The sequence below is a fragment of the Moschus berezovskii genome, chromosome 9 (assembly GCF_049115385.1).
Source record: "Moschus berezovskii isolate FMDL1 chromosome 9, NW_MosBer_1.0, whole genome shotgun sequence".
Classification (NCBI taxonomy): domain Eukaryota; kingdom Metazoa; phylum Chordata; class Mammalia; order Artiodactyla; family Moschidae; genus Moschus; species Moschus berezovskii.
Genome location: NC_142468.1, coordinates 95701598 through 95728390, shown reverse-complemented (window position 1 = coordinate 95728390; position 26793 = coordinate 95701598). Strand labels below are relative to the sequence as shown.

The 26793-nt window shown below is 41.6% G+C and overlaps 1 protein-coding gene across 1 annotated transcript in view; it reads left to right on the top strand.

Moving 5' to 3' along the window:
- Window positions 1–505: 505 nt before the first annotated feature.
- The window catches only part of NPTN (neuroplastin), a 37777-nt gene continuing 11489 nt past the window's right edge, over window positions 506–26793 (top strand). Inside the window, exons 1-5 of the mRNA XM_055435333.2 lie at window positions 506–920; window positions 5718–5889; window positions 9087–9181; window positions 19854–19987; window positions 23385–23658. Of these exons, the coding sequence (XP_055291308.1) occupies window positions 593–920; window positions 5718–5889; window positions 9087–9181; window positions 19854–19987; window positions 23385–23658 (1003 nt within the window). The 5' untranslated portion in view covers window positions 506–592. The remainder of the gene's footprint in view (window positions 921–5717; window positions 5890–9086; window positions 9182–19853; window positions 19988–23384; window positions 23659–26793) is intronic.

Sequence of the window (26793 nt, the reverse complement as noted above, 5' to 3'; positions counted from 1 at the left end):
CGAGAAATTTGCTAGCCTTTCAGGTGAGATTTGGACTCTGACTCCCAAAAGAAGGTGTCAGTAGGTCATTAACACTTCTTGTTGTGACCCATAAAAAGACATTGCTTTTCTAACCAAGTGTTCACCCATCCAAAAGAGAGATCCTGACTTGGCATATAAACCTATTGCCACTTCCGGTTATCTTTCATCACTTGCCTGAGTTTGAAAAGGTAATGGTTTGTGTTCTATGGAAAGAGACTTTCCTGAGACCTGAGGCTTTCTCATTCCTACTGGCTGGGCCCATTGCTAAAATGCTTTCCAGTGGGCTTGCTTCTGCCTGGCCAGCACCTGGGCTGCCCCAGCTTGTAATTAGCCTGCCTTTGCTTCATAAGCTTCCCAGGGTGGTTCTTCTTCTAAAAGCTTGTATGAAATGCTATTTACTGTCTCTTTATAGTTTAAAAATGAATCCTTTTTGTTCTTTGCAACTCATTTGCTTTTTTTCTTTTCTTTTCTTTAAATTACTATTAACACCTGTTGATTCTTCTTTTTTTCTGATTGGCCTGTCACTGCATTCCTGCTCCCCCTCCCTCTAGCTGGGTTTGTCAAGTCGCCCATGTCAGAAACTAAGCTCACTGGGGACGCCTTTGAGCTGTACTGTGACGTGGTCGGGAGCCCCACGCCAGAGATCCAGTGGTGGTACGCAGAAGTCAACCGGGCAGAGTCTTTCAGACAGCTGTGGGACGGTGCTCGGAAGCGCCGTGTCACCGTAAACACCGCCTACGGGTCAAACGGCGTGAGTGTGCTGAGAATAACCCGGCTCACCTTGGAGGACTCTGGGACTTACGAGTGCAGGGCCAGCAACGACCCCAAGAGGAATGACTTGAGGCAAAACCCTTCCATAACATGGATTCGAGCCCAGGCTACCATAAGCGTCCTTCAGAGTGAGTCCAGCACCCTACAGTAGTAGTACTGTAGTCATTAGAGGTGGCCCGATGACCCTTCCCTTCTGCTTCCTTTCCCTCTTCCCCAGTATGATCACTCACCCCACCCCTTGTCTTCGTTTTTTCAAACCCACCACCCTTCTGGTTGTAGTGTATGAAAATATCTGTGGCAACTTTTTTTTTTTGTATCTTCTTTGCCGTCCTCTTTACCTCCCTTACCCCCCCAACCCTTCTCTGTCTCTCTCCTCAGGAACAAAGAACTTGGGGAAATCTGTGATTGTCCAAAATCATCTGCATTGGGAAGAGGTGGGGAGGGAGAACGGGGGAGGTTAACAGCAACAACCAAAAACTCTTAAAACTCACAAAATCAGACAGTCAAACCAGGGTAGTGTTGAATTGTTTCTTTCCCTCCCCTTTAATTTTGTAGTAGGTTTCCTGCTATCCTTTTGCTGATTTATTATCTGGTGCCTTTCTATTTTTATTTTTCTCCCCAATCTAACTATTTTTTTATTTCTCTGTTCATCTGTTTGAAGCTCTCTGAGTAGCTGCCTTCACCTCTATGGTTTTAAGTTTGTGTCTGCCCAGCCTCTTCCCTCACTGTGACTTGGTGTCATCCTGTCTGTGATGGGAATGTTGCCATGGGTGTGGTGTGGTGATGTGTTTTGGTTGTTGGGTGGCATGTGAGCTTGGATATTTCCATAGTTCTAGCTCTTTTTCTCTTCTAAAGCAGTGGCATGTGCTTCTCTGGTAACAGCCCTCCACTGCAGCAGTATATTCCTCATGGTCCTGCCCATCTAGTCTCCTGTTCTCTAAAGAGCAGCGGCCTTAGATTTTTTCCATGTGCCTTGCTGTAAGGAACCAGGTGAAACTAAACTGCAAAGTATTTTTCTTTTAAATCCCATCATACTGTTTCAATGTCAGAGTTGGATTTGTTGACAGAGTTTGATGATTGACTGTTGGCACAGTAGTCAGTGCCACACTATCATCCCAGAGGCTGGCAACTCCAGATGTAGTTTGGAAGCCATTCATACTGGCCTTTTCTTGTGTCTTGAAAAAAGAAAAAGAGGAAACTAAATTCTAACCCTGTTCCTCTGAGTGGTAAGAGTGAGGGGAGCAGTGGACTCAGAACCCTTCTCTTCATCTTGTAGTAGCATGTACAAGTGAGACACCAGACACAGGAGCTTTTGTGGCCATCTCTTTCTGAATAGTGTTTACTGCTTTTGTGGCAGGAAGGAGAGGGAGGGAGAAGCGACCACAGAGCCAGGAAGAGTTTCAGCCCACATCTGCCCTGATTGTAATTGAGGAAGCATTCTCCATTGAATGGAAATATCCTCTGGGTTTTTTACCTTCTTTTCAGGGACTCAGAGCCCTTAGAGCCAATTTTGGTTTAAAGAACTGATTGATTTAGAGAGATTAAATAAAAACAGTAAAATACATTTATGAGGATATTGGTAATAACACAGGAGGTCATCTGAAATGGGCCTTGAATCTACTTCTGTGGAAAATAGCAAGTTAGTTGTCTGTTCTTTATAGCAACTCAGGAGATGCCTATGAAGAGGACTTCGTGGAGAGGTAGAGGAGGCTGCTGCAGTTGGCACTGTGAATCAGAGAACCTGCTTCTGGAAAGGGAAAAAGAAAACTTTGTCTCTGTGAAAATGGGGAACATTAACCCAGTGATTTTTCATTTTATTTAATGATTTTTTTTCCCCTTGCACGCCTCCTTCTCCTGCCCCCATGCTCCTTTCCTTGTAAAAGCAGAGTTACCCAAATGGCCACAAAGGTCTGCAGAAGTTTGTAGACATGGACTGGGCTGGGCATTTGGTACTTGTACTTATAGGAGCCTGACTCAAGTAGACTCATAGTTAAAAGGTCATGCCTTGGGGCTGAAAGAAGATGAGTCTTTGGGGTACCTGCCTCTCATTCTTGAGAGTATATAGCAGTCTCCCAGTTTACTTAGAAATAAGTTTCCTAACTTAAGGGTATCTGCATGTGGTTGAACCAAATCCTGGCTAGTTTAGATTCTCCCCAGACTTTCCTATCAATCAGTTAATCCTAGTTAACTGATTTAGAGAGCTAATCTTCTTCATTTTTTAAACACCCTGAATTCCACTTTAATTGGACTGTTTTATGATTTCAGCATCCTCACTGACATTTGTCTCCAAGGGGAAGTTGAAATTTTCTAAGGATGACCTCCTGGCAGTAGGAGAAGTGTGCCCAGTTTGTAGGTTCTCTGTCTGTCCATAGCATGTTCTACATATGAATGATGACTAGGGTAAGGGTCTCTAAATAGGAATAAGTGGCAGGTAAGAATTTTGAGCTTCTCCTAAATGTTCATCTCTCTTGGACTGTCATGAGTTATGCTTGACCACCAATGTTTGATCGGAAATAAAAGCCCCACCTTCATCCTGGTGCAGAATACAGTTGTGGCACCGTGACCAAAGAACTTGGTCTAGTACCGGTTTCCATATGTAGCAGTTACAGGAGGGAGCTTATGCCACTGCACAACCCTCCTATGGTGCAGAATCATATTTAAACCTATTAAAATTATCGACTTGCTCCCTGCTGACTCTCTCCTGGATCTTTAACACCTAAGGGAAAATGTGCTTTCCTTCTTTCATCAACTTCTTAATCTCCCTGAGCTGCAGTGGTCATTTGCATCACCACAGGTAAGAGTAGCATTTACTTTGGCCTCCTTATAATTTAAACATCTTGAAGCTCTTGGCCTCAAAGTTTACCCTTTCTCAGTGCAGTCTGAGAGGAAGAACCAGAAGACGAGTCCCAAATGGGACAGAAAATAAAATTGGATAATAAAAATTCAGTAAAAAACTAAAAGTGTGTTTGGGTTTTAATGTTGCCTTTATATTTTTTAATTTCTGTGGAGTACTGGTTCTCTTTATCTCTTTTGTTTTTGCTTGGTTTTGATTTTCCTGGAATTGTGATGCTTTCTGCTGATGGTGTATGTGCGCCTTCCATTGCAGGGTTTGCAGCTGTTCTGCTCGACTTAAGGCCCAGGGATTTGGCTTCTGTCCAGTGTGTTTTGGAAACCGTGGGACACCACTGCGCTAATGTGTTTACATGCATCTGCTTCTGTCTTAGTGGCTGCTATGCCTCCATTATCTGTACATAGAGACCCTGTTCGGTGTTACCAATAAGGACCAGTGCTGATTGGAAGATAACCACTATCCTTTTGCCAAAGTTGGAAAATAATGAGAACCAATTTACCTGAGCAAACTTGAGGATTTGCTTTATCACAAGTTTCTTTGACAATATGAGCTCTACAGTCAGAAATGTTACATTGATTAGGAGGTGCTTGGGCATTACACTTTTCAAGTGTCCCATGACTTCTCCATCCTCTCCCTCTTCCTGCACAATGAACAAGGCTTGGTTCAAGTGAAGAGAGAAAGTTTTGTCTTTGAGAATTATAGAGTCAGCACTATACGTGTATAAAATGGTGTCAGGGAGCTGCTAGAGAGTTGTAGACAGGAAGTAGCCAGTGTGCAGGAAAATGAAAAGTTGGTCGAGGATTTCTAGGAAATAATTGGGGAAAAAAGTTAAAGAGCAAGTACCTCTGATTGTGGATTGGAAAAGATTTTAACTTTACTTGAGAATGATTGACCTAAAGTAGAAAAAGAACTAACCTTGGGAAATGATTAAAAATAGTAACAAGAAAAGACAACAGACAGACTTCTTGACTTTAATATAGTGATGGAATTCAAAGTGCTTTAAAGATGAATCTTTCAGGAATGGTATTGATACAATGTGCCTTAAAATATTTCTGCTCAATGTATTATAACATTTGACACAGGTTATTTTTGTAGATACTAAATGAGTGATCCCAGGTAGAACCCGAAGATGAAGTATATAACTTTCTCTAGGGTGGAAAGTGTTATGGGGGTACTTTTGGCTTGGAGGGGGAGGGATAAAGAATTTGGTCAGATGTGTTTTCTAGGCCCAGCTTTGTCATTAATAATAATTATGGCCTTGCACAAGTCATTTTACCTTTTTAGCTCTTAAAGACTGGGATTCAATGAACCCTAAGAGCCTTTCAGCTCTAAAATTCTAGGAGCCCATAATACCAGCATATACTACATTCTAGTTATGATTATCTTAGAATGAAAAATATTTTAAAGTGCAATTCTGAAAATATTTTGTCTTTGGAGTAAAATATGGGCTGGAGAGAAGAACTGATGGTAACTTAGTAATTTTCTCTCGGCAAAATTTGGAAACTGCAATAGACTTTCAGTAGGAAATTTGCCTTTAAGATCTATATTGTCTTTTTCTGCATAATAAACGGCCATGGCTGGTTTGCCATAGATTTATCAGATTTAAATGTGGGAAAGCCATACATGTATTACCTAATTATAACTATTATTGTTTCAAGGCCTAGTGACTCCATAGGAAATTTATTAGTTATCTAAATGATACTGCCTTTGTCTTCAGAATTGCAAGGTGGAGCCTGATTTTCTAATTGAAGCTGAATTGGTTGGTGGTTCTTATCTCAAAAAATGATGGTATTCAAACGCGTAAGTGAATTGTTGCCAGTACAAGCATCCATAATACTCCCATTCTTTTCACGTCTAGGCCAGCTGGTCTTCAGGCTGTTGTCTGCGCTAGTGATCATTTGCTTATAATCGTTTTTCCTTTATTGACTTCCTCCAAAGTGGTAAAGTGAAATTCCTCATGTGGTCCTGTCTGCCCTCCCTCTTCTAGTCTCCCCAACCTACCCCATCCTACTCTCAGGCCAGGGCTGCGGAGAATGGAACTATGGCTTCCTATCATTGTGCACTCTTATTACAGAACCAAGGATTGTCACCAGTGAAGAAGTCATTATTCGAGAAAGCCCTGCGCCCTCTGTTACCCTGCAGTGTAACCTCACCTCCAACTCTCACACCCTTACATACAGCTATTGGACAAAGAATGGGGTAGAACTGACTGCCACTCGTAAGAATGCCAGCAACATGGAATACAGGTGAGAGGGGCTAGCAGCTCCTGGGAAGATGAGAGGGTACATGGTTGAATTTACTTCACATTCATAACCTGTAATTAAGCTATGTGGGAGAGCCATGATATATATATGGTCCTCCTCTAGAGAGTCTAATCCAAAGTATATCTGGGTGAGGCTAGAATTTCCAAGGATTTCCAGGTAATTTCTAATGAGCAGGCAGGTTTGAGAGTCATAAAAGATCTCTTCATTATGCTAACAGCAACTGAGGGCATCGGGAGTGATTTGCTTGGGGTAGTAATGCTAGTCAATAAAAAAGCCACGATTAGAGTGCAGGTCTCTTGACTTAATTCAGTGGTTTCAGATTGAAATCTGACCTAGGATTCTTAGAGCACTGAGTAGATTTCCTAGTGAGTTAGCTTTTAGGAGTGTTTATTGTGACCATAACCTGATCAGGCCCAGTGGATATAGAGCTCATTAGTGATCTGGAAAAAAATGGTACCCTGTAATTTCCCTTTGGTGAAAGGGGGATATTTGCTGGCTGAAGTTATCTAGCACCCAAAGATTTGGTACATTTTGAAATATCTAGAACACATGGCACCTCACCTTTCAGGATAGTTTGTTCCTGGTTGAAAAGGATCAGCTAATCCTATTTGGCATGATGATGCAGTGCAACTGAAGAGTGCACTGGAGTGAGACCAGGAAAACCTTTGTGCCCAGTTATAGCCAGGACGTTCTGCAGTATTTCTCAGAATTTAGGTCATTTCATATCCCTTATTTAATTAACTCACATTAATTTGTGGATCCTCTTCTTCTTTTTTCAGGTAAGAAAACTGAGACTCAAAGAGTAATAGCACTTGACTCCTTTCAAGGCAACATACTGTGTCTAATAAGTTACAGAACCAAGCCTAGGTTCCAGGTCTTCTGACTCTTTAGAATCTAGATCATTGGGGATTTTTGTTTGTTTTTCTATTGTACTATACCATTTTGTGGCAGGGTAGTTAATCTGTTTCCATTCTAGTTTCTTCTGATATAAAATTGGAAATATAGCCTGAGATATGTCCTCATAGTTTGGAAAAGGTTAATTGAATAGCAATATTGGGTGGAATAAAAGGCATCTATTCTTGGTCTGTCCATTAGTTTTGCAAGTTTGTTTTTTTTTATAATACCTCTTTAAAGATATCAGCTATCCAATCATATTCTCTTGGGTCTTGCACTGTGTTACCCCTAAAGCTTTGAGCTGTAACTTTATATAATAAAGTTTGAACCTGATTTTATAGAATGCCTCTTCTTTTTTCCTCAGCCTGTTTGAGGCTTTCCAGGGTGCTCTGCATTGTCATGAGTGTCTTGGGGAATCTGTAGAGTAACAACTCAAATTTGTAGAGTAACAGCTAAGGAGACCCTTGGGTCACCTCATGAGTCAGCCATGGAGCCCGTCACGAACTGTGCTTGTGCTTAGCCTTCAGGGGACATTTTTGATTTGCTTCAGTTGCTTCCCAGTAGCTGGTTGAAAGAAATATTGTGGGGAGATTTTGAGGCCACTGGCATGGTCCTTAGTTTGGGAGTCATCTTCTCAACTTACTGCAGTAAATCTAAACCCTGAAGATATTGCTGCTGCTGCTGCTTCTCCTCCTCCCCCCCCTCCTAATTCTGGAACATTACTAAGAGCAACTGACTTGCGTCTGTTTTCTTGTTGGGAGCATATTGATGTAAGAATAGTCACTTGTGTCAATTTGAGAAGACTGTTGACGGCTCCTCTTAGAATCTTATGCTGCCATGGGTATACTGAGACAGTCTTGTGAGTGGGCTGTGTCTTTCTTCATCCATAGTCTCTTGTTTCTTTTTTGAGATGAACAGTAAGATGGATAAATGTGTTTGGCCAGTGTTTTGAGGTTAGGAGTTTTTCTTAGATGTTAACGAGTACAGTGGAGATTTGGTCATCACAAGTATCATGTTTTAACCGTTGAGCAGAAGAGTAGGAGTGAAAAGATATTTATATTCTCATCTGGAAGCTGATGTTTCTCTGTTTTCTGTAATTACACACTAGCCTTTCTGCACATGTTTTGGGCGGTGGTGTATGTAGGCCAGTGTGCAATTAGCTGATAAGAAACTGACCTTCAGGATCAAGAAAGCTTGTTTAGGATCACCCTGTAGAATTCAGAAGTACTGTTCTCATCACACACACTTCTCACAGTCCTTCCTTTCACTTTGCTTGGTCTGGATCTGTGCGTAGTTGTTCACTCTTGTTTGTGTTCATTCATTTTTCTACTATATTCCAGGCACTGGGGTATGTGCTGGGTATAGAATTGTGCACCAAATTAACAATGCCTGTCCACATAGAACTTGGTCTATTGAGAACACAGACATTCATCAAGCAATCAAATAAGTAATTAGACATTGTGATAAGTGCTGTAAAGGGTTAGAGTGTAGTGTGAGAGAATGTCAGGGAGAGGGATGTCATTTAAAATGACATGTAAGCTGAGACTGATGGAAAAGGAGTTAGGGAGATGAAGAATAATGGGACGAGCATTCTATTGAACAGAGCATCTTTTGTCACAGTTTTGAGCTAGGAACAAGTTCAGCACATTGAAAAACTGAAGAGACCTGTAGGGCTAGAAAGTGGCTGAGATGGCACTAGGGAAGGGCCAGATCATGCAGAGCCCTGGCGTTCTAGCTGTACCTAAAAGAGTTGAGCTGCATCTCTGTGGCTGATGCTCTGATGGCAGATTTTTTTCCCCCACTGATCTTATTCTGTTATTAGACTTACTGAAAAGCATGCTACTAAAATACAGGGTAGGAAGAACAGTACCACTAAAACAAACTCTTCAGGAAAGTGCAGAAAAAGATGCTTTCTTTCTGCTCTTGTTTATTTGACTGGAACCACAAGGTGAGCAAGAACTTTTTAGTGATGGGCCCATCTTATGTATCTAAGTGTAGATTTTAATACTTTGTACAGCTCTTTTGATTACTTTTTTTGTAGTGTATTTCTCCAGTAGACTGAAATATCTTAAGGTTAGGCACCATCTCTGTATTCCTGGCACCTAGTAAGGAATAAATCATTAATACACAGAGGGAGGTTTTTGCTTATAGTTAGGAGGAAGTGAGTTGCATGCAGGGGCACAATTTGGAGAGCAGGGTCCCTGGTTGCCCCTTTGATTCTCCTTTTGTTGTGTATTTTGACTTTTCCCAGCTTCCTCACTTGATTTTTCTTCTCATCTCTGCAGGATCAATAAGCCGAGAGCTGAGGATTCAGGCGAATACCACTGTGTATATCAGTTTCTCAGTGCTCCTAAAGCAAATGCCACCATTGAAGTAAAAGGTACAACCCAACAGAGGCTGCGGCATGAGCCTCTCACTCTCCTGAGACACTGTCTTGGCTTGGGCTTCCAGTCTTCAAGCTTTTCTTGTTTTCATTATGGGAGGCAGTATATAATGTTATGGTTAGGACTGAAGGCTCAGGCGCTCAACTGCCTGGGTTTAAATCATCTAGCTGCATGACTGTGGCAAGTTATTTAACTTCTCTATGCTTCTGTTTTCCTCTTTTGTAAAACCTACCACATGGCAAATGGGTTGGTTAGAGGGAATAAATAAGTTGAAGTTGCTGTTTTTGTAGTTCAAAAAATACTTCAGTGTTGGCAGCTTCATATGGTTCATCCTTAGGTAAAGCTCTTAGAATAGTGCCTTTTAAGTATTATTGTATAGTTATCTCCAATGTGCCAGCAGGATTTGGCAAAGTACAGTGTACAGGGTGAACATAAACTATTTGTAGGTAATTCATTAGAATTTTAATAGAACCTTTGGGTGCATGGCATGTAAAGATGAGATTGTAGTTGGAAGTTGCAAGGAAGGCCAATAGGACTGTAAGAATTAGAACTAACATTTAACCCAACTTTCCTGTATTATTTCAAAGAAGCAACTGAGACCCAGAAAAGTGAAAACCACTGGCTCTGTGTCATACTGTCAGTTTGTGGCAACGCTATGGTAGCATGGAACCCAAGTCTTGACCCATCGCCACGTTTTTCCATTTTATAAAATGACCATGGAGAGGCAGGGCTACTGTTTGAGGTCAGACTGAAGAGATGAGGTTATTTTCCAGGCTTTTTCATTTTTGCTTAGAAACAACACAAACTTGTCTAAATCTATAGGGTGATCTCTAGAAACTGGAAGGATAAATTTAGGAAATGGGAATGGCCTATATATAGCAGGTATTCAGATTTTCCTTAAAATATTTGGAAGACTAAAAATTTGTACTCAAAAAAAATAAAAAAGCTTGAACACAGTCAAGTTTCTATTACATAGTGTTACTAAATGAAAGTAGTGTCTTGGTGACACTTGCCCTGACTTGTGTCCTTGTTGACGTAAGGATGGGCAGTGCCTCTAGTGGCTAGATTGAATTCTAAATGCCTGCAGGGATTGAGTCAGTGGCATGGTTACAGCCCATACAGACCAGAGAACCTAGGATTTTATTAACTCCGTGGCTTTTCTTTGAGAGATCTGGGTTTATCTCTGTTTTTAAAGAATGCCATATTTGTTCAACATAGGATGAAGGTGTGAGAAAACGTTTTCTTTAAACCAGCCAAGGGCCCTTCCCCACCCAGATGAACTGAGCTACATGAGTAGAGGTTTGACTCCTCCGTATGAGAGTTAAAGCCCTGCAACATTCCAGACTGAGCCTTTGGCACAAAGTTCAAGTGCATAGGAAACAGATCAGGACAGGTGAGGGAGGGAAAGTGGTGTGTCTAGTTAATCAAGTTCTCCAAGCCTAAAGAATAAATTACATACAATTGCAAGTCCTGACTAACTCTGATCATATTGATTAGGAGTTAATGATTTCTATGCAGCACTTTCAAGAGTGGAGAGAGGTTATTTTTCCATTGGTTGGCTGCTTGAGAAGGTAGGGTTCAGATGCCCCAGAGGCATCTTTCCTCACATTCTCTTTGGTAGGGCAGTGGTCTGGAAGCTGCAGGCAGGAGTGTCTTCTGAGGAGGTAACAGCATACACAGTATCTCACCATGGTGAAGGCATGTACTGTGCTCTGTTGCATTTGTACTGTGCAGTAGTCCTATGAGGAGGATTGGGCAGGTGGTATTAACATCCTAATTTTAAAGAAGTAGACCTTAAGAGAATTCTGTTTTATATAATGCTAAAACATATTCTGTGACTAGCTTGGGCAGATATGTTAGTCTGTTAAGAAAATTCCTATGGAATTCTAGTTATTCTCTCTTCCTACTCTCCCGACACCTGGATGGAAAACAGCTGAACACTTAATGTCTTTCGGGTTAGGGATAGTTTGGTCTGATAAAGCCTGAACATTTGACTTCTCTTGTGTAAGTTTAAAAAGGTTTTCCATAGACCCAGAATCATATTTGAAACAAGCTCCTGATTGTGGTTGGGGTAGAAAATTGCCTTGAATTTAGACAAGTGTGTGTGTTATTCCCAAAGCATTTTCATGTAAACTCTTGTATTTTTTCTCAGTTCCACTAGGGTGGGATAAGATATAAAATCTTTTTATAGCTATAACGATCTATAAAAACTCAGTACTAAGTAATAGGCAAGAGGTGGTGGTACTCAAGAACAGAGAAATTCAGGGGATTTTCAGGAAACGTTAATTGTCCTCTGCCGAAAGGAGATTCATAATCTTCATTTGTGGTTTTAACTAAATTGGCATTTAAGGGCAATATAATTCAGCCCATACATATATATTTTGTTAGCACTTACTCTACACGCAGACCCCTTCTTCCCCATCTGGCTTTCCCTGCAGTTGAGAACTTCCCAAGGTGTTGTTTGGCCTTAGCCCTATGGGGAGTTAAGGACTTAGGACTTAGACTAGCCAGGGACAAAGCATTGTATGTCACATGACCAAATCTTGAGTTACTTGTTACGTACAAAAGAAAAGGCTGAAGGAACCACAGGGAGGGACACATATTTGGAAACAGACCTGAGGTGGCAGTGCTTTTCTACCCTAATCTGTAGATCCCTGTTGAGAAAGGAATTTTGGGGATGATTGTATATACATGTAGTAGGGAAGGCCTTGCACCTGAAGTAGGGTTTGTTTGTTCTTTCTCTTTTTTCAAAGGACAGGCATGAGGCACAGTGTAAACAAGAAGATACTATTACTGTTGAGGATTAAATTTCTTAGGTATTTGGCAGGTGACCCAAGCAGATGCTGGGGGAGGAAGATGGAGCAGGGCTGGCCAGGGGGAGAGGGAACAGTGATGACTAGACCTTGTAGGATGACCTCTGTCCCATAAACAACCTGTCTTGGGATCTTTTCCTTCCTTTTTGAGCCTTTCAACTCCTCAGAGTCTTATGTCTTCCAGAGACTCCACACCTTACCATACAACATTTGTGAATGAATAGATGTTGAATTTTCTGTCCCTGAAAAATTTCAGCTTTTCAAACCCTTATTTACCCTCCCTTTTCATCTTACTTGCTTTTCTAAAATTAAAAAATGTGCTCACAAAAAGTTAAAATTTTCTATGTAGTTTACAAAGTTGAAAAAATACCTCATGACTCCCAGACCCTGTCCTCACCCTTTAATCATTTTGATTAATCCAACAAACAAGGAGTTTGAGTTTTATTGCTGTTTTTGGAAAAGGATTTTGGTGGTCTTCAAATCCTTTGCAGCAGACATGCCATTGCCTCTTGTGAAAGGTCCGTCCCAGCACCAGGAAGGTTTGGGTCGGGTGTCTTATTAAGCCCATCATTATGTCTCGCTGCTCATTGGGCATTTTAAATGAGTTCAATCATTTGGTGACAATGAGAGCGAAGATTATCTTGTTTTTCTTGTCCCTACTCATTAGCTTGCTTTCTCTTTGAATCTTATGACTAAATCTTAGGGTTTCTGTGAGTGACGTTGTCCTGACTCCCTGCTTCTTATTCCGTTGCATGGACTTATGACTGATATATCACAGTTCAAACTGGCTGAGGCAGACTGTATGGTGATGGTGACAAATATCATTACTAAGAGTAATAATACTTATCTCTCACATTGGTACAGCACTTTCAGCATGCAGAGAGTTTTGTTTGATGGGCAGCTAGTTTGACAGGTGAAGATGCTTTGAGGCTGTGTCATGGTTAAGTTCAAGCTGATGTCAAAGCTGGTTGTCTCAGAATTGCCCTGACTTGAAAAGTCTCTGAAAGCAGAGCTGCTTGAATGTTTTGGACATCAACCATAGCCCAAATAACCATACCCGTTCCTTCTTTTCCTCTCCTCAGGGTGCCACCCTGACCTACTTTATTGTTATAAGAATAAGAACAGCTAACGTTACTGCTTGCTTACTGTTTGCTGGGTACTATGCCAAGTACATTACTTGTCCCGCTCCTCTCTTGTAGTCTTCACAACACTCTGAGGTAAATGCTATTATTCTCTCTGCTTTCCAGGTGAGAAAATTGAGGCTCAAGGGCATTGAATGACTTGCTCAATGTGACAGAGTCAACCAGTGGAACCAGCATCCTCACCCAAGCACTCTTATGCCACTGCACATGTTCCTAAGCATTATGCCACACTGCTGTGTGAACATATTAAATAACAATGTAAAGGTGTTGACTGAGAGAAGAAATGGGTTCTAATCCTGACTCTGCTGTTAAAAACTTGCCATGACCCTGACTAGTCACGTTCCTTTTTTGGGCCTCAGACTCTCCAAGTACATGATGAAGTAGGCTGAGGTAGATGATCCTGAAGGATCTATAAGGCTCTAAAGGTCTGTGGTTTCCTTATATGGACATAGATGAGAAGCTGGGTTAGTGAAGGAAGTGATTTCTAAGCTTCTTTTCCTAATAATAGTGACTGTCAGGTTCTTAACCTTGAGACTGTCACCTCAGTGCCCCCTGTACTTCCAAACATTCATCTCCCTGTCTCAGACACTCCCTCTAATCCCCTCAGACACTGATGCCAGGAAAGGTGTTAGAGCAGTGGTTCTCAAACTTGATTTTAAGGTATATGAAATGTGGCCTAGGCATCAGGCTTATTAAAAGCACTCCTGATGATATATAGTGTCTTAGTGGAGACTTCAGTGCCTCCTACCCAGTGGTTTCACCTGCAGGAAAAGAAAAAGCCTCGTCCGCAGAAGGCAGCACTAGTCCCAGACTGCTCTAGTCTTCACAGTCAGTGATGAATCTACTCTGTATAATTATTGAGCCAAAAAGCCAGCATCTTTCTTGCTTCTGTCTCAGCCATCTTGTATTGCTTCTTGGGCTTGGCCCTTGGCCAGCAGTAAATCTTAACTCTCCGTCTACCTTCAGCCAAACTTCTATGTTTGCCTGCAGAAACTTTGATGTGTCTCTGGGATTTGATAGGTTGCCTGAAGGAAGCAGAGAGACCATCTCTACATTATCAGTGTGTTGTATGATGAGACACTGTACAGTATCTTTTAAGGATGGAGATTCTTTGAAAATGAGTGGCAAGATTATGAATTTGCTTTGAAAAATGAGCACCAAGTGAGCAGTGCAGGTAAGGGGCCCCATACCTTGATCCCTATCTCAGCTCTGTTGTGTTAACTAACTTTAACCTTCAGTTCAGTTCAGTCGCTCAGTCGTGTCCGACTCTTTGCGACCCCATGGACTGTAGCATGCCAGGCTTCCCTGTTCATCACCAACTCCCAGAGCTTACTCAAACTCATGTCCATCAAGTCGGTGATGCCATCCAACCATCTCATCCTTTGTCATCCCCTTCTCCTGCCTTTAATCTTTCCCAGCATCAGGGACTTTTTCGACAAGTCAGATCTTCGCTTCAACTAAAAATACCTCCATTGCCCAAGTTGACACTCTGTACATCCACCAGCCTAGCAGAGAAGCTGGATGTTTTTCTCTAAGTGCCTGCAGCTTAGGCAGCAGAAGGTACTGAGGAACATGCCTTTGTCCTCAGCCAAAGGCCCAGATATTGAGATTGGGTCAGGTGTTGGTGGGTAACTTAAGAGTTGGAACCCCAGTGTTGCCATTCATCAGGACTGGAAGGGTCCATTTAGTAATTCATGGGATTTAGAGTATGTAGTTAATAAGGCCAGATCATGAGTTAATTTCCAAGTGGGTCTGTGATCTCTTTTAAAGATCTTAATTACTTCTTTGCTACCTAATCTGTGCTGTGCCTGCCTGAGAAGGTAAAGGGAAGTAAGCAGTATTTGCTGTGTTCAACTTCTCAGACCTACCTGCAGACCAACAGTACCTGTTTAAGTAGTTCCTTATTAAATGGCAGGCCCATATAAGGCGAGGCACCATAATCAATATAAATAGGCCATTATTCAGTATAATTTGTCAGTATCTGACATGAGTAAACTTTATTAGAGCTATAAACGAGAGTCCTGTTTATATCAGCAAACAGGGAGAAGACGTAATATTCAGCATCTCTTTGATTTCTTAGAACTCATAACACCTGCCTTAGCCTAAACTTTCCCTGACTGAAAATGAAATTTAAATATTTATTTTTGACACTGGGCTCCAATAGTGTGCTAGATTGACAGAGTAAATCCTCATAAGACCTCTGTGATTTATGAGTATTTTACTCCCATTTTACAGAAATAAATACTGAAACTCAAAGGATTTTAAATGACCCACTTTGGGTTACTCAGTGAGTAATAAAGCCTCAATAGAGCCAAATTTCTCTGCTTGAAGTCCAAGACGCTTTACATTATAATATATGAAGTACAGTAGTTAAATTATAGCAGATAGATCAGTCCCTCTTTGGGTCTAGAGTGTTCTAATACATCTGCAAGCAAAGATAACATTTGGGCAATTTGCTTTGCAGTACCAGTAATGCATGTTGTATATTTTTATTGTTTGTGGACTCTGGAATCAGACATCCCTGAATTTGGATATTGGCTTTACTTTTTATTAGCAGTATAATTTTAGATCTTAAATAACTTTATCAAACTTGAGTTTTCTAATCTATAAAAATGGGGTAATATCTGCATCATTGAGTGACTATATTAATCTGTTGCTGCATAATAAGTTATCCCCCAAATCAGTGGCTTAAAACAACAAATACTTATTACCTCACAGTTTATGTGGGTCAGGAATTCTGGAGCAGATTAGTGGGGTGGTTCTGACTCAGGGTTTCTTAAGTTGTTGGCTGGGGCTGGAGGATCTGTTTCCTAGATGACTGCCTCAGTGACTGTGCAGAAGGCCTTAGTTCCTCACTATGTGGGCCTCTCCATGGCCTGTTCAAGTGTCTTCCTAGTATGGCACTAACCTCCCCCAGTGTGTGTGATCTGGAGAAAGAGAGAAACAGCATATGCGTGCATAGAAAGCCACTTTGTATTTTTGAACTAGTTTCCAAAGCTGTACACCTTTTTATATATATACATATATAAAAAACATTTTATAAATATATGTATGTATAACATATGCTGTATTTTATTCTTTAGAATCAGGTCATAAGTCCAGCCCACACTCAAGGGGAGGGAAATTAGGCCTCACCTCTTGAAGGGAAGAATATCAAATAATTTGTGGACTATTTAAGAGGTAGACTCTGCGCCCTAAGAGTCCCCTTCTTTGACCACTGCTGACATGTGTTCTGAGAGTTCTGTTACCTTTCTTGCTGTTAGTCTGCCATCTAGCTCAGCTGGTGGGGCAAGAACAGGCTTTCTGATTGAACAGCTCCCCTAAAGAACAAAGAGAAGTGACCTACTTCATTGGCTGAAGTGATAGTTGTTATAATCATTCCTTAAAAGGGTAAAGTGATGTAACCTGTGTTAATTTCCTGTCTGCCTAGTATACTAGTGATACTTCCACCAATCCAAGGGTGAATAATCAGGGCATTTTTCTTTTGAGTACATTAGGAAGAGGGGATCTTACTCCAAAGCTTCACTCAGTATTCTTTGCAGAGTTGAGAAAGCAGCAGTGGATCTGACCATGAAAGCTTGCAGGCTTTGCTATGTAACCATGGCCAGCAAAGGGTGGGGGGCGCGTTAAGTTCTGCTGTCTGCATCTGACAGCCTTAAGGCACCTTCCCGTCGTAAATAGAAGCCTCTGTAGAATCTGAAGTAGATGAATGAAAGAAAGCTGTGGTGTATTCAACCTGAGCACCGAGGCAGGAGTGAAAGACCAAAACCCAGGTCTTGGTCTTCAAGAGTAGCAGCTTTTTAGAGACTATGTAGCCAGAAACCAACTCAGGTTTTAGCCTTCTAAGTGGTTCTTATGTATAATCTTGGGGATGAGTCTCCAAGGCAAAATCTGATGTTGCTGAATTCACAGCACTGTTGGAATTAGTCAAGTAACTGAAAGTGAAAGTCATTTGATGGTGTCCGACTCTTTGTGACCCCAAGGAGTATCGAGTCTATGGAATTCTCCAGGCCAAAACACTGGAGTGGGTAGCCTGTCCTATCTCCAGCGACTCTTCCCGACCCAGGAATCGAACTTGAGGTCTGCTGCATTGCAGGCGGATTCTTTATCAACTGACCTAACAGGGAAGCACTTAACTGGGCCAGAGTAAATAGAGTTGAGTATTCTCTGTGGGGCAAAGGAGATTGAAAGTGGGAAAAAAACATCACATGTAAACTGATTTCTGAAAGTTATATCTCAACCATTTCCCTGAGCTCTGGACTTTATATTCAGCTGCCTACTTGACAGCTTCACTTGGATGTTAAATAAGTCCTAAACTTAACATTTCCTAAACTTTGAACTCCTGTTTTTTTCACTATTATCATTGCTCTATCCATAAGCAAAACAAAACAAAAACAAACCAACAACAAAAAAATACCCATGCTAATTCTTCTGCAGTCTTCCTCATCTCAGTAACTGGCAATTCCATTCTTGAAGTTACTCAGACCAGAAACCTTGGGGTCATGCTTGGCTCCTTTTTCGCTCCCTTTCTGCATTCAGTCCATTAACAAATATATTAACCTATAATATATCCAGAATTCCTCACTTTTACTGCTGCTGCCCTCATCCAAACCTCCTCCCCCCGCTTCCTGGATTGCTCTCAGAACCTCCTAATTGATCTTATTTCCACTGTCCTCTCTCTACAATTGTTGTCCACATAGTAGCCAGAGGGCGCCTGTTAAAACATACAGATAATTTCATACCTACACTTAGTATTCACCAGTGGCTTCCCAGCTGACTTAGGGTAAATGCCAAAGTAATTTCATTGTCCTCTAAAGTCTTGTCCAATCTAGGCTCTATTCTCTGATTTAATCTCTTACCATCATCCCCTTGGTTACTGTTTCAGCCAAATTCCTCCATGTTGTTCGTTACACATAACAAGCACACTTCTGCCTCAAAGCTTTGCCTTTCCCTCTACTTGGAGTGTTTTTCCTGCAGATACATGTGGCTTACTCTATTTTTTTCATGACTCTGCTAAAATTCACCTCATCAGAAAGGCCTTCCCTGCCACTCTGTGACAAATTTGGCATATATGAGTGCTCAACAAATGTTTGTCCAATGAATGAAACATACTAGAGGTACAATGTGGTAGCTCTTCTGCTGCTTATGTCTCCCTGCTCCCGCTTGATGGTGTGTCAGTATGCTGTGGAGCTTGCTCCTTGGAGTGCCTAAGAGGTTCTTAATATTTACCAAGTTCAGAAAGCTCTGAGGAAGAGTGACCAGGTTAAATATTAGGCCTGAGAAGTGACTGATTCACTGTGGGAGAAATTTGGCATGTTGAGAACTTGAGCCAGCCATTCCCTTCTGTAGTGAGGAATTGTGCCTGGGAAAACAAAAAGACATTTCCTTTATGATATCCTATCTGGAAAACACCTCACACTGAGTAGTAATGACCAGGCTTGCATTTGGCAGGTTGTAAAGGTGGCTTGGGGCCTTGCTCGTTCTTTTCCTATCCAGGTGCCTCAGGAGGTGGTCTAGGGAGCACAGTCTGAGAGGAGCAGGACATTGGATTATTTTTAAGCCAAGAAAAACCAAGCCAATCAGAAGGAAAACATAGGATTCAGCCCATGGTATAATTATACAGGCTTTTACAGTCTCAAAGTGACATCTATCTGTCTATGAAAGACACTGGATGTAGGCAGGGCTAGAAATAACTCCATCTGATAATGGGTATAAAATTCAAGCATAGAATAATTAAATAACTCGCAAAACTGGAATTTTGACCAGGCCTGTTGATTCTCTTTCCCATTTTGGCCAACAAAGTGATGTCTTGCCTACTTTGAGTTTTATTGCTTTCAGATTAGTAGAACTGATGTGGTAAGGTGGAAATTTATAGTTAAGATCAAAGAAGGCCAAATTCAAAGAATTAGCTCTCATCTCAGGCTTCTTGGGTCCTTGAACTTTGTCTAATATTTAAACCACATATGCTGTTTATTTCTTCCTAAATGATCATGAAAAGCAGAGACCAAGAGCTTCCAGCATGTCTAGAAATTTCCCCAAGATTTGGTTCATTGAGATAACTGCAAATCAGGTGTATAAATCAGATTCTTAAGTCATTAAAACAACCTCATGAGACATTGGTCGAATTTCCTGTTCATCTTTCTTCTCTTGTGAAGACTAGATTGCTGGATTTCCTCTTTTCTGGGAGAGCCTTGGCTATTGATATTCTTGGGTAGCTTCTCCAATCATTCATCATTCGTTGTTTTTATATACCTTACAATAGGACTTGATTTTAAATGTTTGATCTCAGGCTCTCTCATTTCCTTAACATAATATATAGCATTTGATATAATACATAATTACTGCTCATGCAGGTGTTGTGAGAAAAAACCATGACTGGTAGAGAAGGTAATAACTTCTGTTTGTATTTCTTTAAAGGATGGCTTAATTTATGCAGTTGCACCTGTGTTGTCTTCCAGTAGGTTGTAGAACTACCCATATTATTAGTAGAGCTTCACATGTAGTAATCCTGGTGCCTGCTTTGGTGGGTGGGAGGTTAGGGCATGGGATTGGTTCCATTGGTCTGTTCTGACTTGAAATGCATGTTATCAAAGCTGAATATGAGGGTGGGTCTAAAGACTGGCTAAGAAGCAGGGCTCTGAGCCAGTAGTTGGGGCTTTGTCTCCTGTTCAGCATTGACTCCTATGGTAACTGTATTCAACACTTTCTCACAGCTGCTCCTGACATCACTGGCCATAAACGGAGTGAGAACAAGAATGAAGGGCAGGATGCCATGATGTACTGCAAGTCAGTTGGCTACCCCCACCCTGAGTGGACATGGCACAAGAAGGAGAATGGTATGCTCGTGGTGAGTAGGAGGCAGCCCTGGTCCTCTATATGTGGGTGTCTGTGGTTGCTGGAGTTTCTCCTGGGGCGCTCCAGACATCTGGACAAGTTTCTGCAACCTGCCATACTAGCTGCCATGGCTTGGGTCATCCTTGGGTCATGGTTATATCATGAATTTGAAGGGCACTGATAGTCTCTTTTTAGCATGGAATTCCTACATATGAATTTATTAAAGCTGTCTGGTAAAAGGCTTGGCTGTTTGCCTTCAAGACAAGACACCAAGAATAGCTAACCCTAGTCTTAAAATTTTACTATTATTCTAGTCCATTTATCCTAGAGAAAATATTGTTCTTGAAGTGGTCTTAATATATTTTTCTCGATTTTTGGGGAAGGCAAGGCAGTAAGAACAGTTAATAGTATTACATATTTCTGAAACAAATTACTGATTAGGAATTGAGACAATCTAAGGAGGCCTATCGGAGAAGGCAATGGCAAGCCACTCCAGTACTATTGCCTAGAAAATCCCATGGATGGAGGAGCCTGGTAGGCTGCAGTCCATGGGGTCGCTAAGGGTCAGACACGACTGAGCGACTTCACTTTCACTTTTCACTTTCACACATTGGAGAAGGAAATGGCGACCCACTCCAGTGTTCTTGCCTGGAGAATCCCAGGGACGGGGGAGCCTGGTGGGCTTCCGTCTGTAGGGTCACACAGAGTCGGACACGACTGAAGTGACTTAGCAGCAGCAGCAGCAGCAGCAAGGAGGCCTATTGGCAGCCTTAGACATTGGAAATCTGAGAGTATCTGCTCCAGAAAAGGTCAAAGAAAACATCTTTTCCAATCTGTGGGATGACTCATGGTGTTAGGAGAGTCAAAACTTTAGACTCTTGATTAATGCTTGACCAGTCTCCTGTTCTCTCAGATGGGATGTCATACATTCCTCTCCAGGCTTTGTATGCCTAGAACTCTACTTTTCAGGCATCCTCTTTGTCAGTCTTCAGAATCAGAAGGGACCCTAGATATCATGTAATCCAGGTTCTTTAGAAAGGTTATAAATATTAACCAAGGTAAATTGGTGGTGGAACCACAAAAGTTTCTTGTATATGATAGTACTTTAAAAATACCCTTTGAAACTATAAGCAAGGTGAAAAGACAGCTCTCAGAATGGGAGAAAATAGGAAATGAAACAACTAATAAAGATTAATAAATTAATCTCCAAAATATACACGGCAGCTTATGCAGCTCAGTATCAGAAAAACAACCCAATCAAAAAGTGGGCATAAGAACTAAACAGACATTTCTCCAAAGAAGACATAAAGATGGCTAAAGAACACATGAAAAGGTGCTCAACCTTGCTTATTACTAAAGAAATGCAAAACTACATTGAGGTATCATCTCACACTGGTCAGAATGGCCACAATCAAAAAAATCTACAAGCAGTAAATGCTGGAGAGGGTGTGGAGAAAAGAGAACCCTCTTGCATTATTTGTGGGGATGCAAATTGATACAGTCACTATGGAAAACAGTATGGAGATTTCTTAAAAAAACTAGGAATAAAACTATCATATGACCCAGCAATCCGATTACTGGGCGTGTACCCTCAGGAAACCGTAATTGAAAAAGACACATGTACCCCAGTGTTCATGGCAGCACTATTTACAATAGCTGAGACATGGAACCACCTAGATATCCATCAACAGATGAATGGATAAGGAAATTGTGGTACCATATACACAGTGGAATACTACTCAGCTATAAAAAGGAACACATTTGAATCAGTTCTAATGAGTTGGATGAACCTAGACCCTATTATACAGAGGGAAATCAGTCAGAAAGAGACAAATATCATATATTAACACGTATATATGGAATCTAGAAAGATGATACTGATGATCCTATTTGCAGGATAGCAGTGGAGACACAGACACAAAGAACAGACTTATGGTGACAGAGAGGGAGGGGGAGGGTGGGATGACTTGAGAGAGTAGTTTTGAAATACATATGTAAAATAGATAGCCAGTGTGAATTTGCTGTATGATGCAGGAAATCCAAGGGCTGGTGCTCTGTGGCAACCTAGAGGGGGTAGGATGCAGAGGGAGGTGGGACGACGGTTTAAGAGGGAGGGGATGTGTGTATACCAGTGACTGATTGATGTTGATGTACGGCAGAAACCATCACAATATTTGTAAAGTAACTATCTTCCAATTGAAAATAAAATAACATTTTAAAAACCCTTTGAAGGCTTTTGGACCAAAGATCAGAAGTGAGAAATGTGGAATTAGTGAATGAGTAGAGCCGGAGTTAGAGGAGTTAGCAGCTTTTCAAATCCTTGGGTTGAAGTTTCACAGAATAACTCTAATTTTGAAGGCAATGTAGACATGATTTATGCTATAGCTAGACATCATTCTGGGGATCATATTTTTACCTTTCTTCTCTTCTGTTCCTGATTATCCTTTAGTTGCTACATGTGAACTGACACAAGAGTCAGATTTTTTCCCTGCTAGTGCCCCATGAGATCAGAGCTGCAAACCTGTTGCAGCTCCACCCAAACCCCTGGTCACATTCTCACCGCTGCCTTCCCACACATGCCTGGAGCATCCCTGCCTTGCTTGGTCAGCTCTCCTCTCCTGCAGTCTAGTTCAAATGTTAGCTCTTCTCCAGCTTTCCTTGTCTCTCCAGCAGTGTCCACTCACTCACTGCAGTGTGGCTCTATACATACTCTGTTGGCTCTTCTTACACGTTCCTGGAACCATCCCTTTGGAGGTCTGGTTCCCTCTAGAGGTCATTTTTGTGTCATGCTCTCCCTTTCTCACCTTCCTCTTAGGTTGGATATAAAACATGTAGCATATATTAGTAAATATCTCTTGACTGAACTTTCCTTTAACCTTGTAATTCTGAAAGGAAGTGGAAGTTATGAATTTCCTCCATTCTGACTAGGAGCAAGTTCTTAGCGTTGTTTCTAGAGGAAGTTTAGGGAAACTTTCATAATTCACAAGTGTGAAGTAGATGTGCTGAATCTGAAGTCATCAAATAGGCCTGATGTTACCAGATACATACCCGACCACGGAGCTCACATCCTTTCTCCATCCTTTCTGGCTACGGAGTTCTTACCTGGTGTTGGAGCAACATCTTCTAGATTAAGTTGTCTTTTCTGGGTCTGCAGGGAAGGATGTCCCTTCACTTCATTAAAATTGGAGAAGTCCTGATTCTGCTAGAAGCTTATTGATTGGTTGTTGTTGAGATTGAAGGGAAGTCAGTGATCAAGTATTCAAAGTTCCTTGGACAAAAATGACACTAGACACTGCTCCCTGATCCCATTCAGTGTTCTGCTGAGGATGGAGAAGAGTGTTACCCTGTGTTGGGCACTAATTAACCTACTCTGATCTTTGTGTGTTCTCACTTTTTCTGCTCCTGAGTAGGATATTGTCAATACCTCTGGCCGCTTCATCATCGTCAACAGGGAAAATTACACTGAGCTGAGCATCACGAACCTGCAGATCACAGAAGACCCTGGCGAGTATGAATGTAACGCCACCAACTCCATTGGCTCTGCCTCTGTTGTCACCATCCTCAGGGTACGGAGCCATCTGGCCCCACTATGGCCTTTCTTGGGAATTCTGGCAGAAATCATCATCCTTGTGGTGATCATTGTTGTATATGAAAAGAGGAAGAGGCCAGATGAAGTTCCTGACGGTAAGAGCATCCCTACAAAATAGCTGTAATGTTGGGGCTGGTTCCTTGGGGGTGGTTTCCAAGCACCCAAAGAGGACTATAAGGATGTTGGGATTCAGTCCCAAGAGGAGAGAAGGAAAAATTCTTATACTGGTTCCTCATCCCCTACCCCTAAGATTAGCCACTTTGAGCTATAATTATTAGCTCTGTCCTTCCATGTGGGTGTTCTTGAACCCCAGTCCCTCCTGCCCTTCAGGCCCCTTGTGGGGAATGGGCAGTTGTCAGTCTTTTTGTTCAGCTCTGTCCTCCTCCAATACAGATCATCAGGCAGATTGAGCTTGAGGAGAATCCAAGTCAAGCCTAGAAGCCACCCCAAGATCGCAGGCCACCTGGCCTTTTCAGGCAGATTTAAGGTATCTGATTGGTTGTCACATGGTTGCCTGGTATAGCCCTAATAGGTAACTGCGCCAGTCCAGTCAAACTGTTCTTGGGAAAAGCCATGGGAACAGGTTATCCTTTGGTTCCCTTGGTTAGCCCCTTCAGAAGGTTTTCAAGGTTCCTGGTGAAGCAGGCCCCTGCCATTTGGAATTTTTGTCTGTCTCACAAAGAATGGTGGAGAGCATCGGACGCATCACCACCCCCAGTAAAAACAAATAGCTAAGCAGTACCGCATGGCGTCCCTGCCCAAGGTGGCACTCTCAGGCTGGCCCAGGGTCAGAGAAGGGAGTGAATAATAGCAGCAGAACTACAGCCAATTGTTAGGCATTGGAAAGAACAAGAATCTTAGATTGATAGACATAGAGTCAGAAAAGGTTCTGGAAGTTTTTATGTTTTTTGTTATGGATGTTCCATTTCTAACTCTGTGATTGTAATTGGCGGGGGAGACTACTGATTAAGACTTGCACCCATAGTATTTCAGATTCCTAACTAGATCCACAGCTCCATCCTCCAGCCCTATAACATCATCAGCAAAAACAAATAATTGACCAGCCAACCATGATCACCACTTGCCTGTCACTGATTGGACTGGAATAGTGTGCCTCTCGGCTCAGTGGAGGCCAGCTTTGGGTGACAGGGAGGACGTCAACTCCAGTCTGGCTGTTCTGGGCCCATGCTTGTGTACTGGAGTGCTGTGCCCTGCCCCAGAGAACTGTCTGTGTTCTTGTGGCAGCAGGATGCACTGCCTGCCATGTGTGTCAGTGCAGAATGCTAAGGGAGGTCTGGTGCTCCCTTAGAAAGAGTGCAGCCCTGAAGGCATGCTGGTGGCTTCAGATTCTCTGGAAGGACATGTTTGAGAGCAGCAACCACCTCCCCTTCTTTTCTTCTTTTCTCAGCAGCTCTTCAGTCTCTTTGCTTGCACTCTGTAGAGGGAGGATTGTAGTGAGGTTGGTGACAAGGTTTTTTGTTGAAACTAACAATGTATTTGGATTTCTGTCCAAGTGTACATTTAGCAATGAACTAGATGGAGGAATAGGATGGACTCAGTTGGAAGTAGACAGGCCTGTGTAAATTCCTCGGCTTGTTCTGTGCGACTAAGAGTTTCCTGGGATTTTTTACTTTCCTTCTCTTGGGTCCACAGAACTGCTATTCTATGAAGTAAAACTGCTTTCTTAGGCTTATCATGTATGAGTAATGCTTGTTTCTTGAAATTTCTCTTATTAAAAATTAGGACTTCGAAAGCAGAGTACCTATGTTTAGATCTGAGAGGAAAGAGGAAGAGTTGCCTGTCAGTGTGTTTTCAGTGTTGGCTTACTAGGAGTGGTTTTGTCTCACTCCTGAAAAGAGCTTTTTCATTCCCTCTGAATGGTTTTGCTTTGTTAAATATCACCTTTCTTGGCTTCTGTTTTGGAAAGGTTGAGATGCAAAAAGTCAGTAGAAAAAGGTAAAAATGAGTGTCAAAACTTGATTTTGTAACTTTTAAGACAAGGCTGGCTGCCCCTTTGTTGGCAGAGTGACACATTGGCTTAGCCTGTCCCTGTCAGAGATTCTAGTCATTTTTGCAGGAAGCCATTTCACTTACCAGGTTGCTGTCCCAGCATGTATGGAAGACCTCAGTAGCTAACCTGAGGAATGGTTAGCATTGATTCTGACAACTACAAGCAGCTACCCAAGGTAGCAGCTGTCTTTTTTTTAAGAGCTCAATGCTGTTGAACACAAATAGGAATGAGTTTCTAATAAGAGACATCTGTGGCCAGCAAAACTCATGAACAGCTTCCTAAGGGGAGAATACTTCTTTAAAGATAAATTATTATGGAGAGTGAATGAATCCTATGTAAAAGAGATGACTACAGGGTAAGTGCAAAGTAAAACCTTCTTGCTCTAGTGTCTTAGAAAAATGCTGTAATGCAAGCAGCTTTTACTTTGTTGTTGTTGTTGAATTGGTGTGAAAAATCTGGGATACTGGGATTATTGCAGTGTTTGCTTTCTCTCCATTCCCCTCCTGACAGCCAGCACGGTCCAGGCTGCATTCTCTGTCATGTCCCTTGCCCTTGCTTGAGCATTTCCATCCCATAGTTTTCTCCTTTGTCTTTCTCCCTCTTTTTCTCAGACTCCTCCCTATTCCTGCCCTCCCCGTTTTTCTTTTCTTCTGGAAGTAATTTTTTTAAAAAAGTTCCTCTGTGACTTTTCCTTATGCTGTGTCTTTTTCTTCTTTAGCCAGTTTCCCCTCAAAACCTGTGCAATTCACAAGAGCAAACTCACCTCATGTGCTTTCCTCCCATCTGCCCTGCCTCAGATTTACATACAGATATATGCATACACTCCTTTAGGGAATGAAGAGGTACATTATACCTGATACAGATTTGGAATTTTAGAGGTGATAGATTTTTTACCTATCAAATGACCATTCATAGCTCTGTGTTGACTTCATTTATACCATTGTGAAAATTGTTTTTTTTTTAAAAAGAGGCCTGACATACTTTTTCTCTGCCAGTGGGTATACTATTATCAAGATACAGCAATAATGTATTTCTAACTCAATCTTTTTTATATGAAAAAAGTTTCTATAAAAGTCATAGTATTCATATTTGGGCAGTTTGTGAGTTTTTGGTAACAGCACTATATTAGAAAAGCACTAAGGGAATAATACAAAAGTATAAAAACACACAAAGTTCAACTTACATAGTTCAGCCTATGTTTCACTAGAAAAGCAAATAT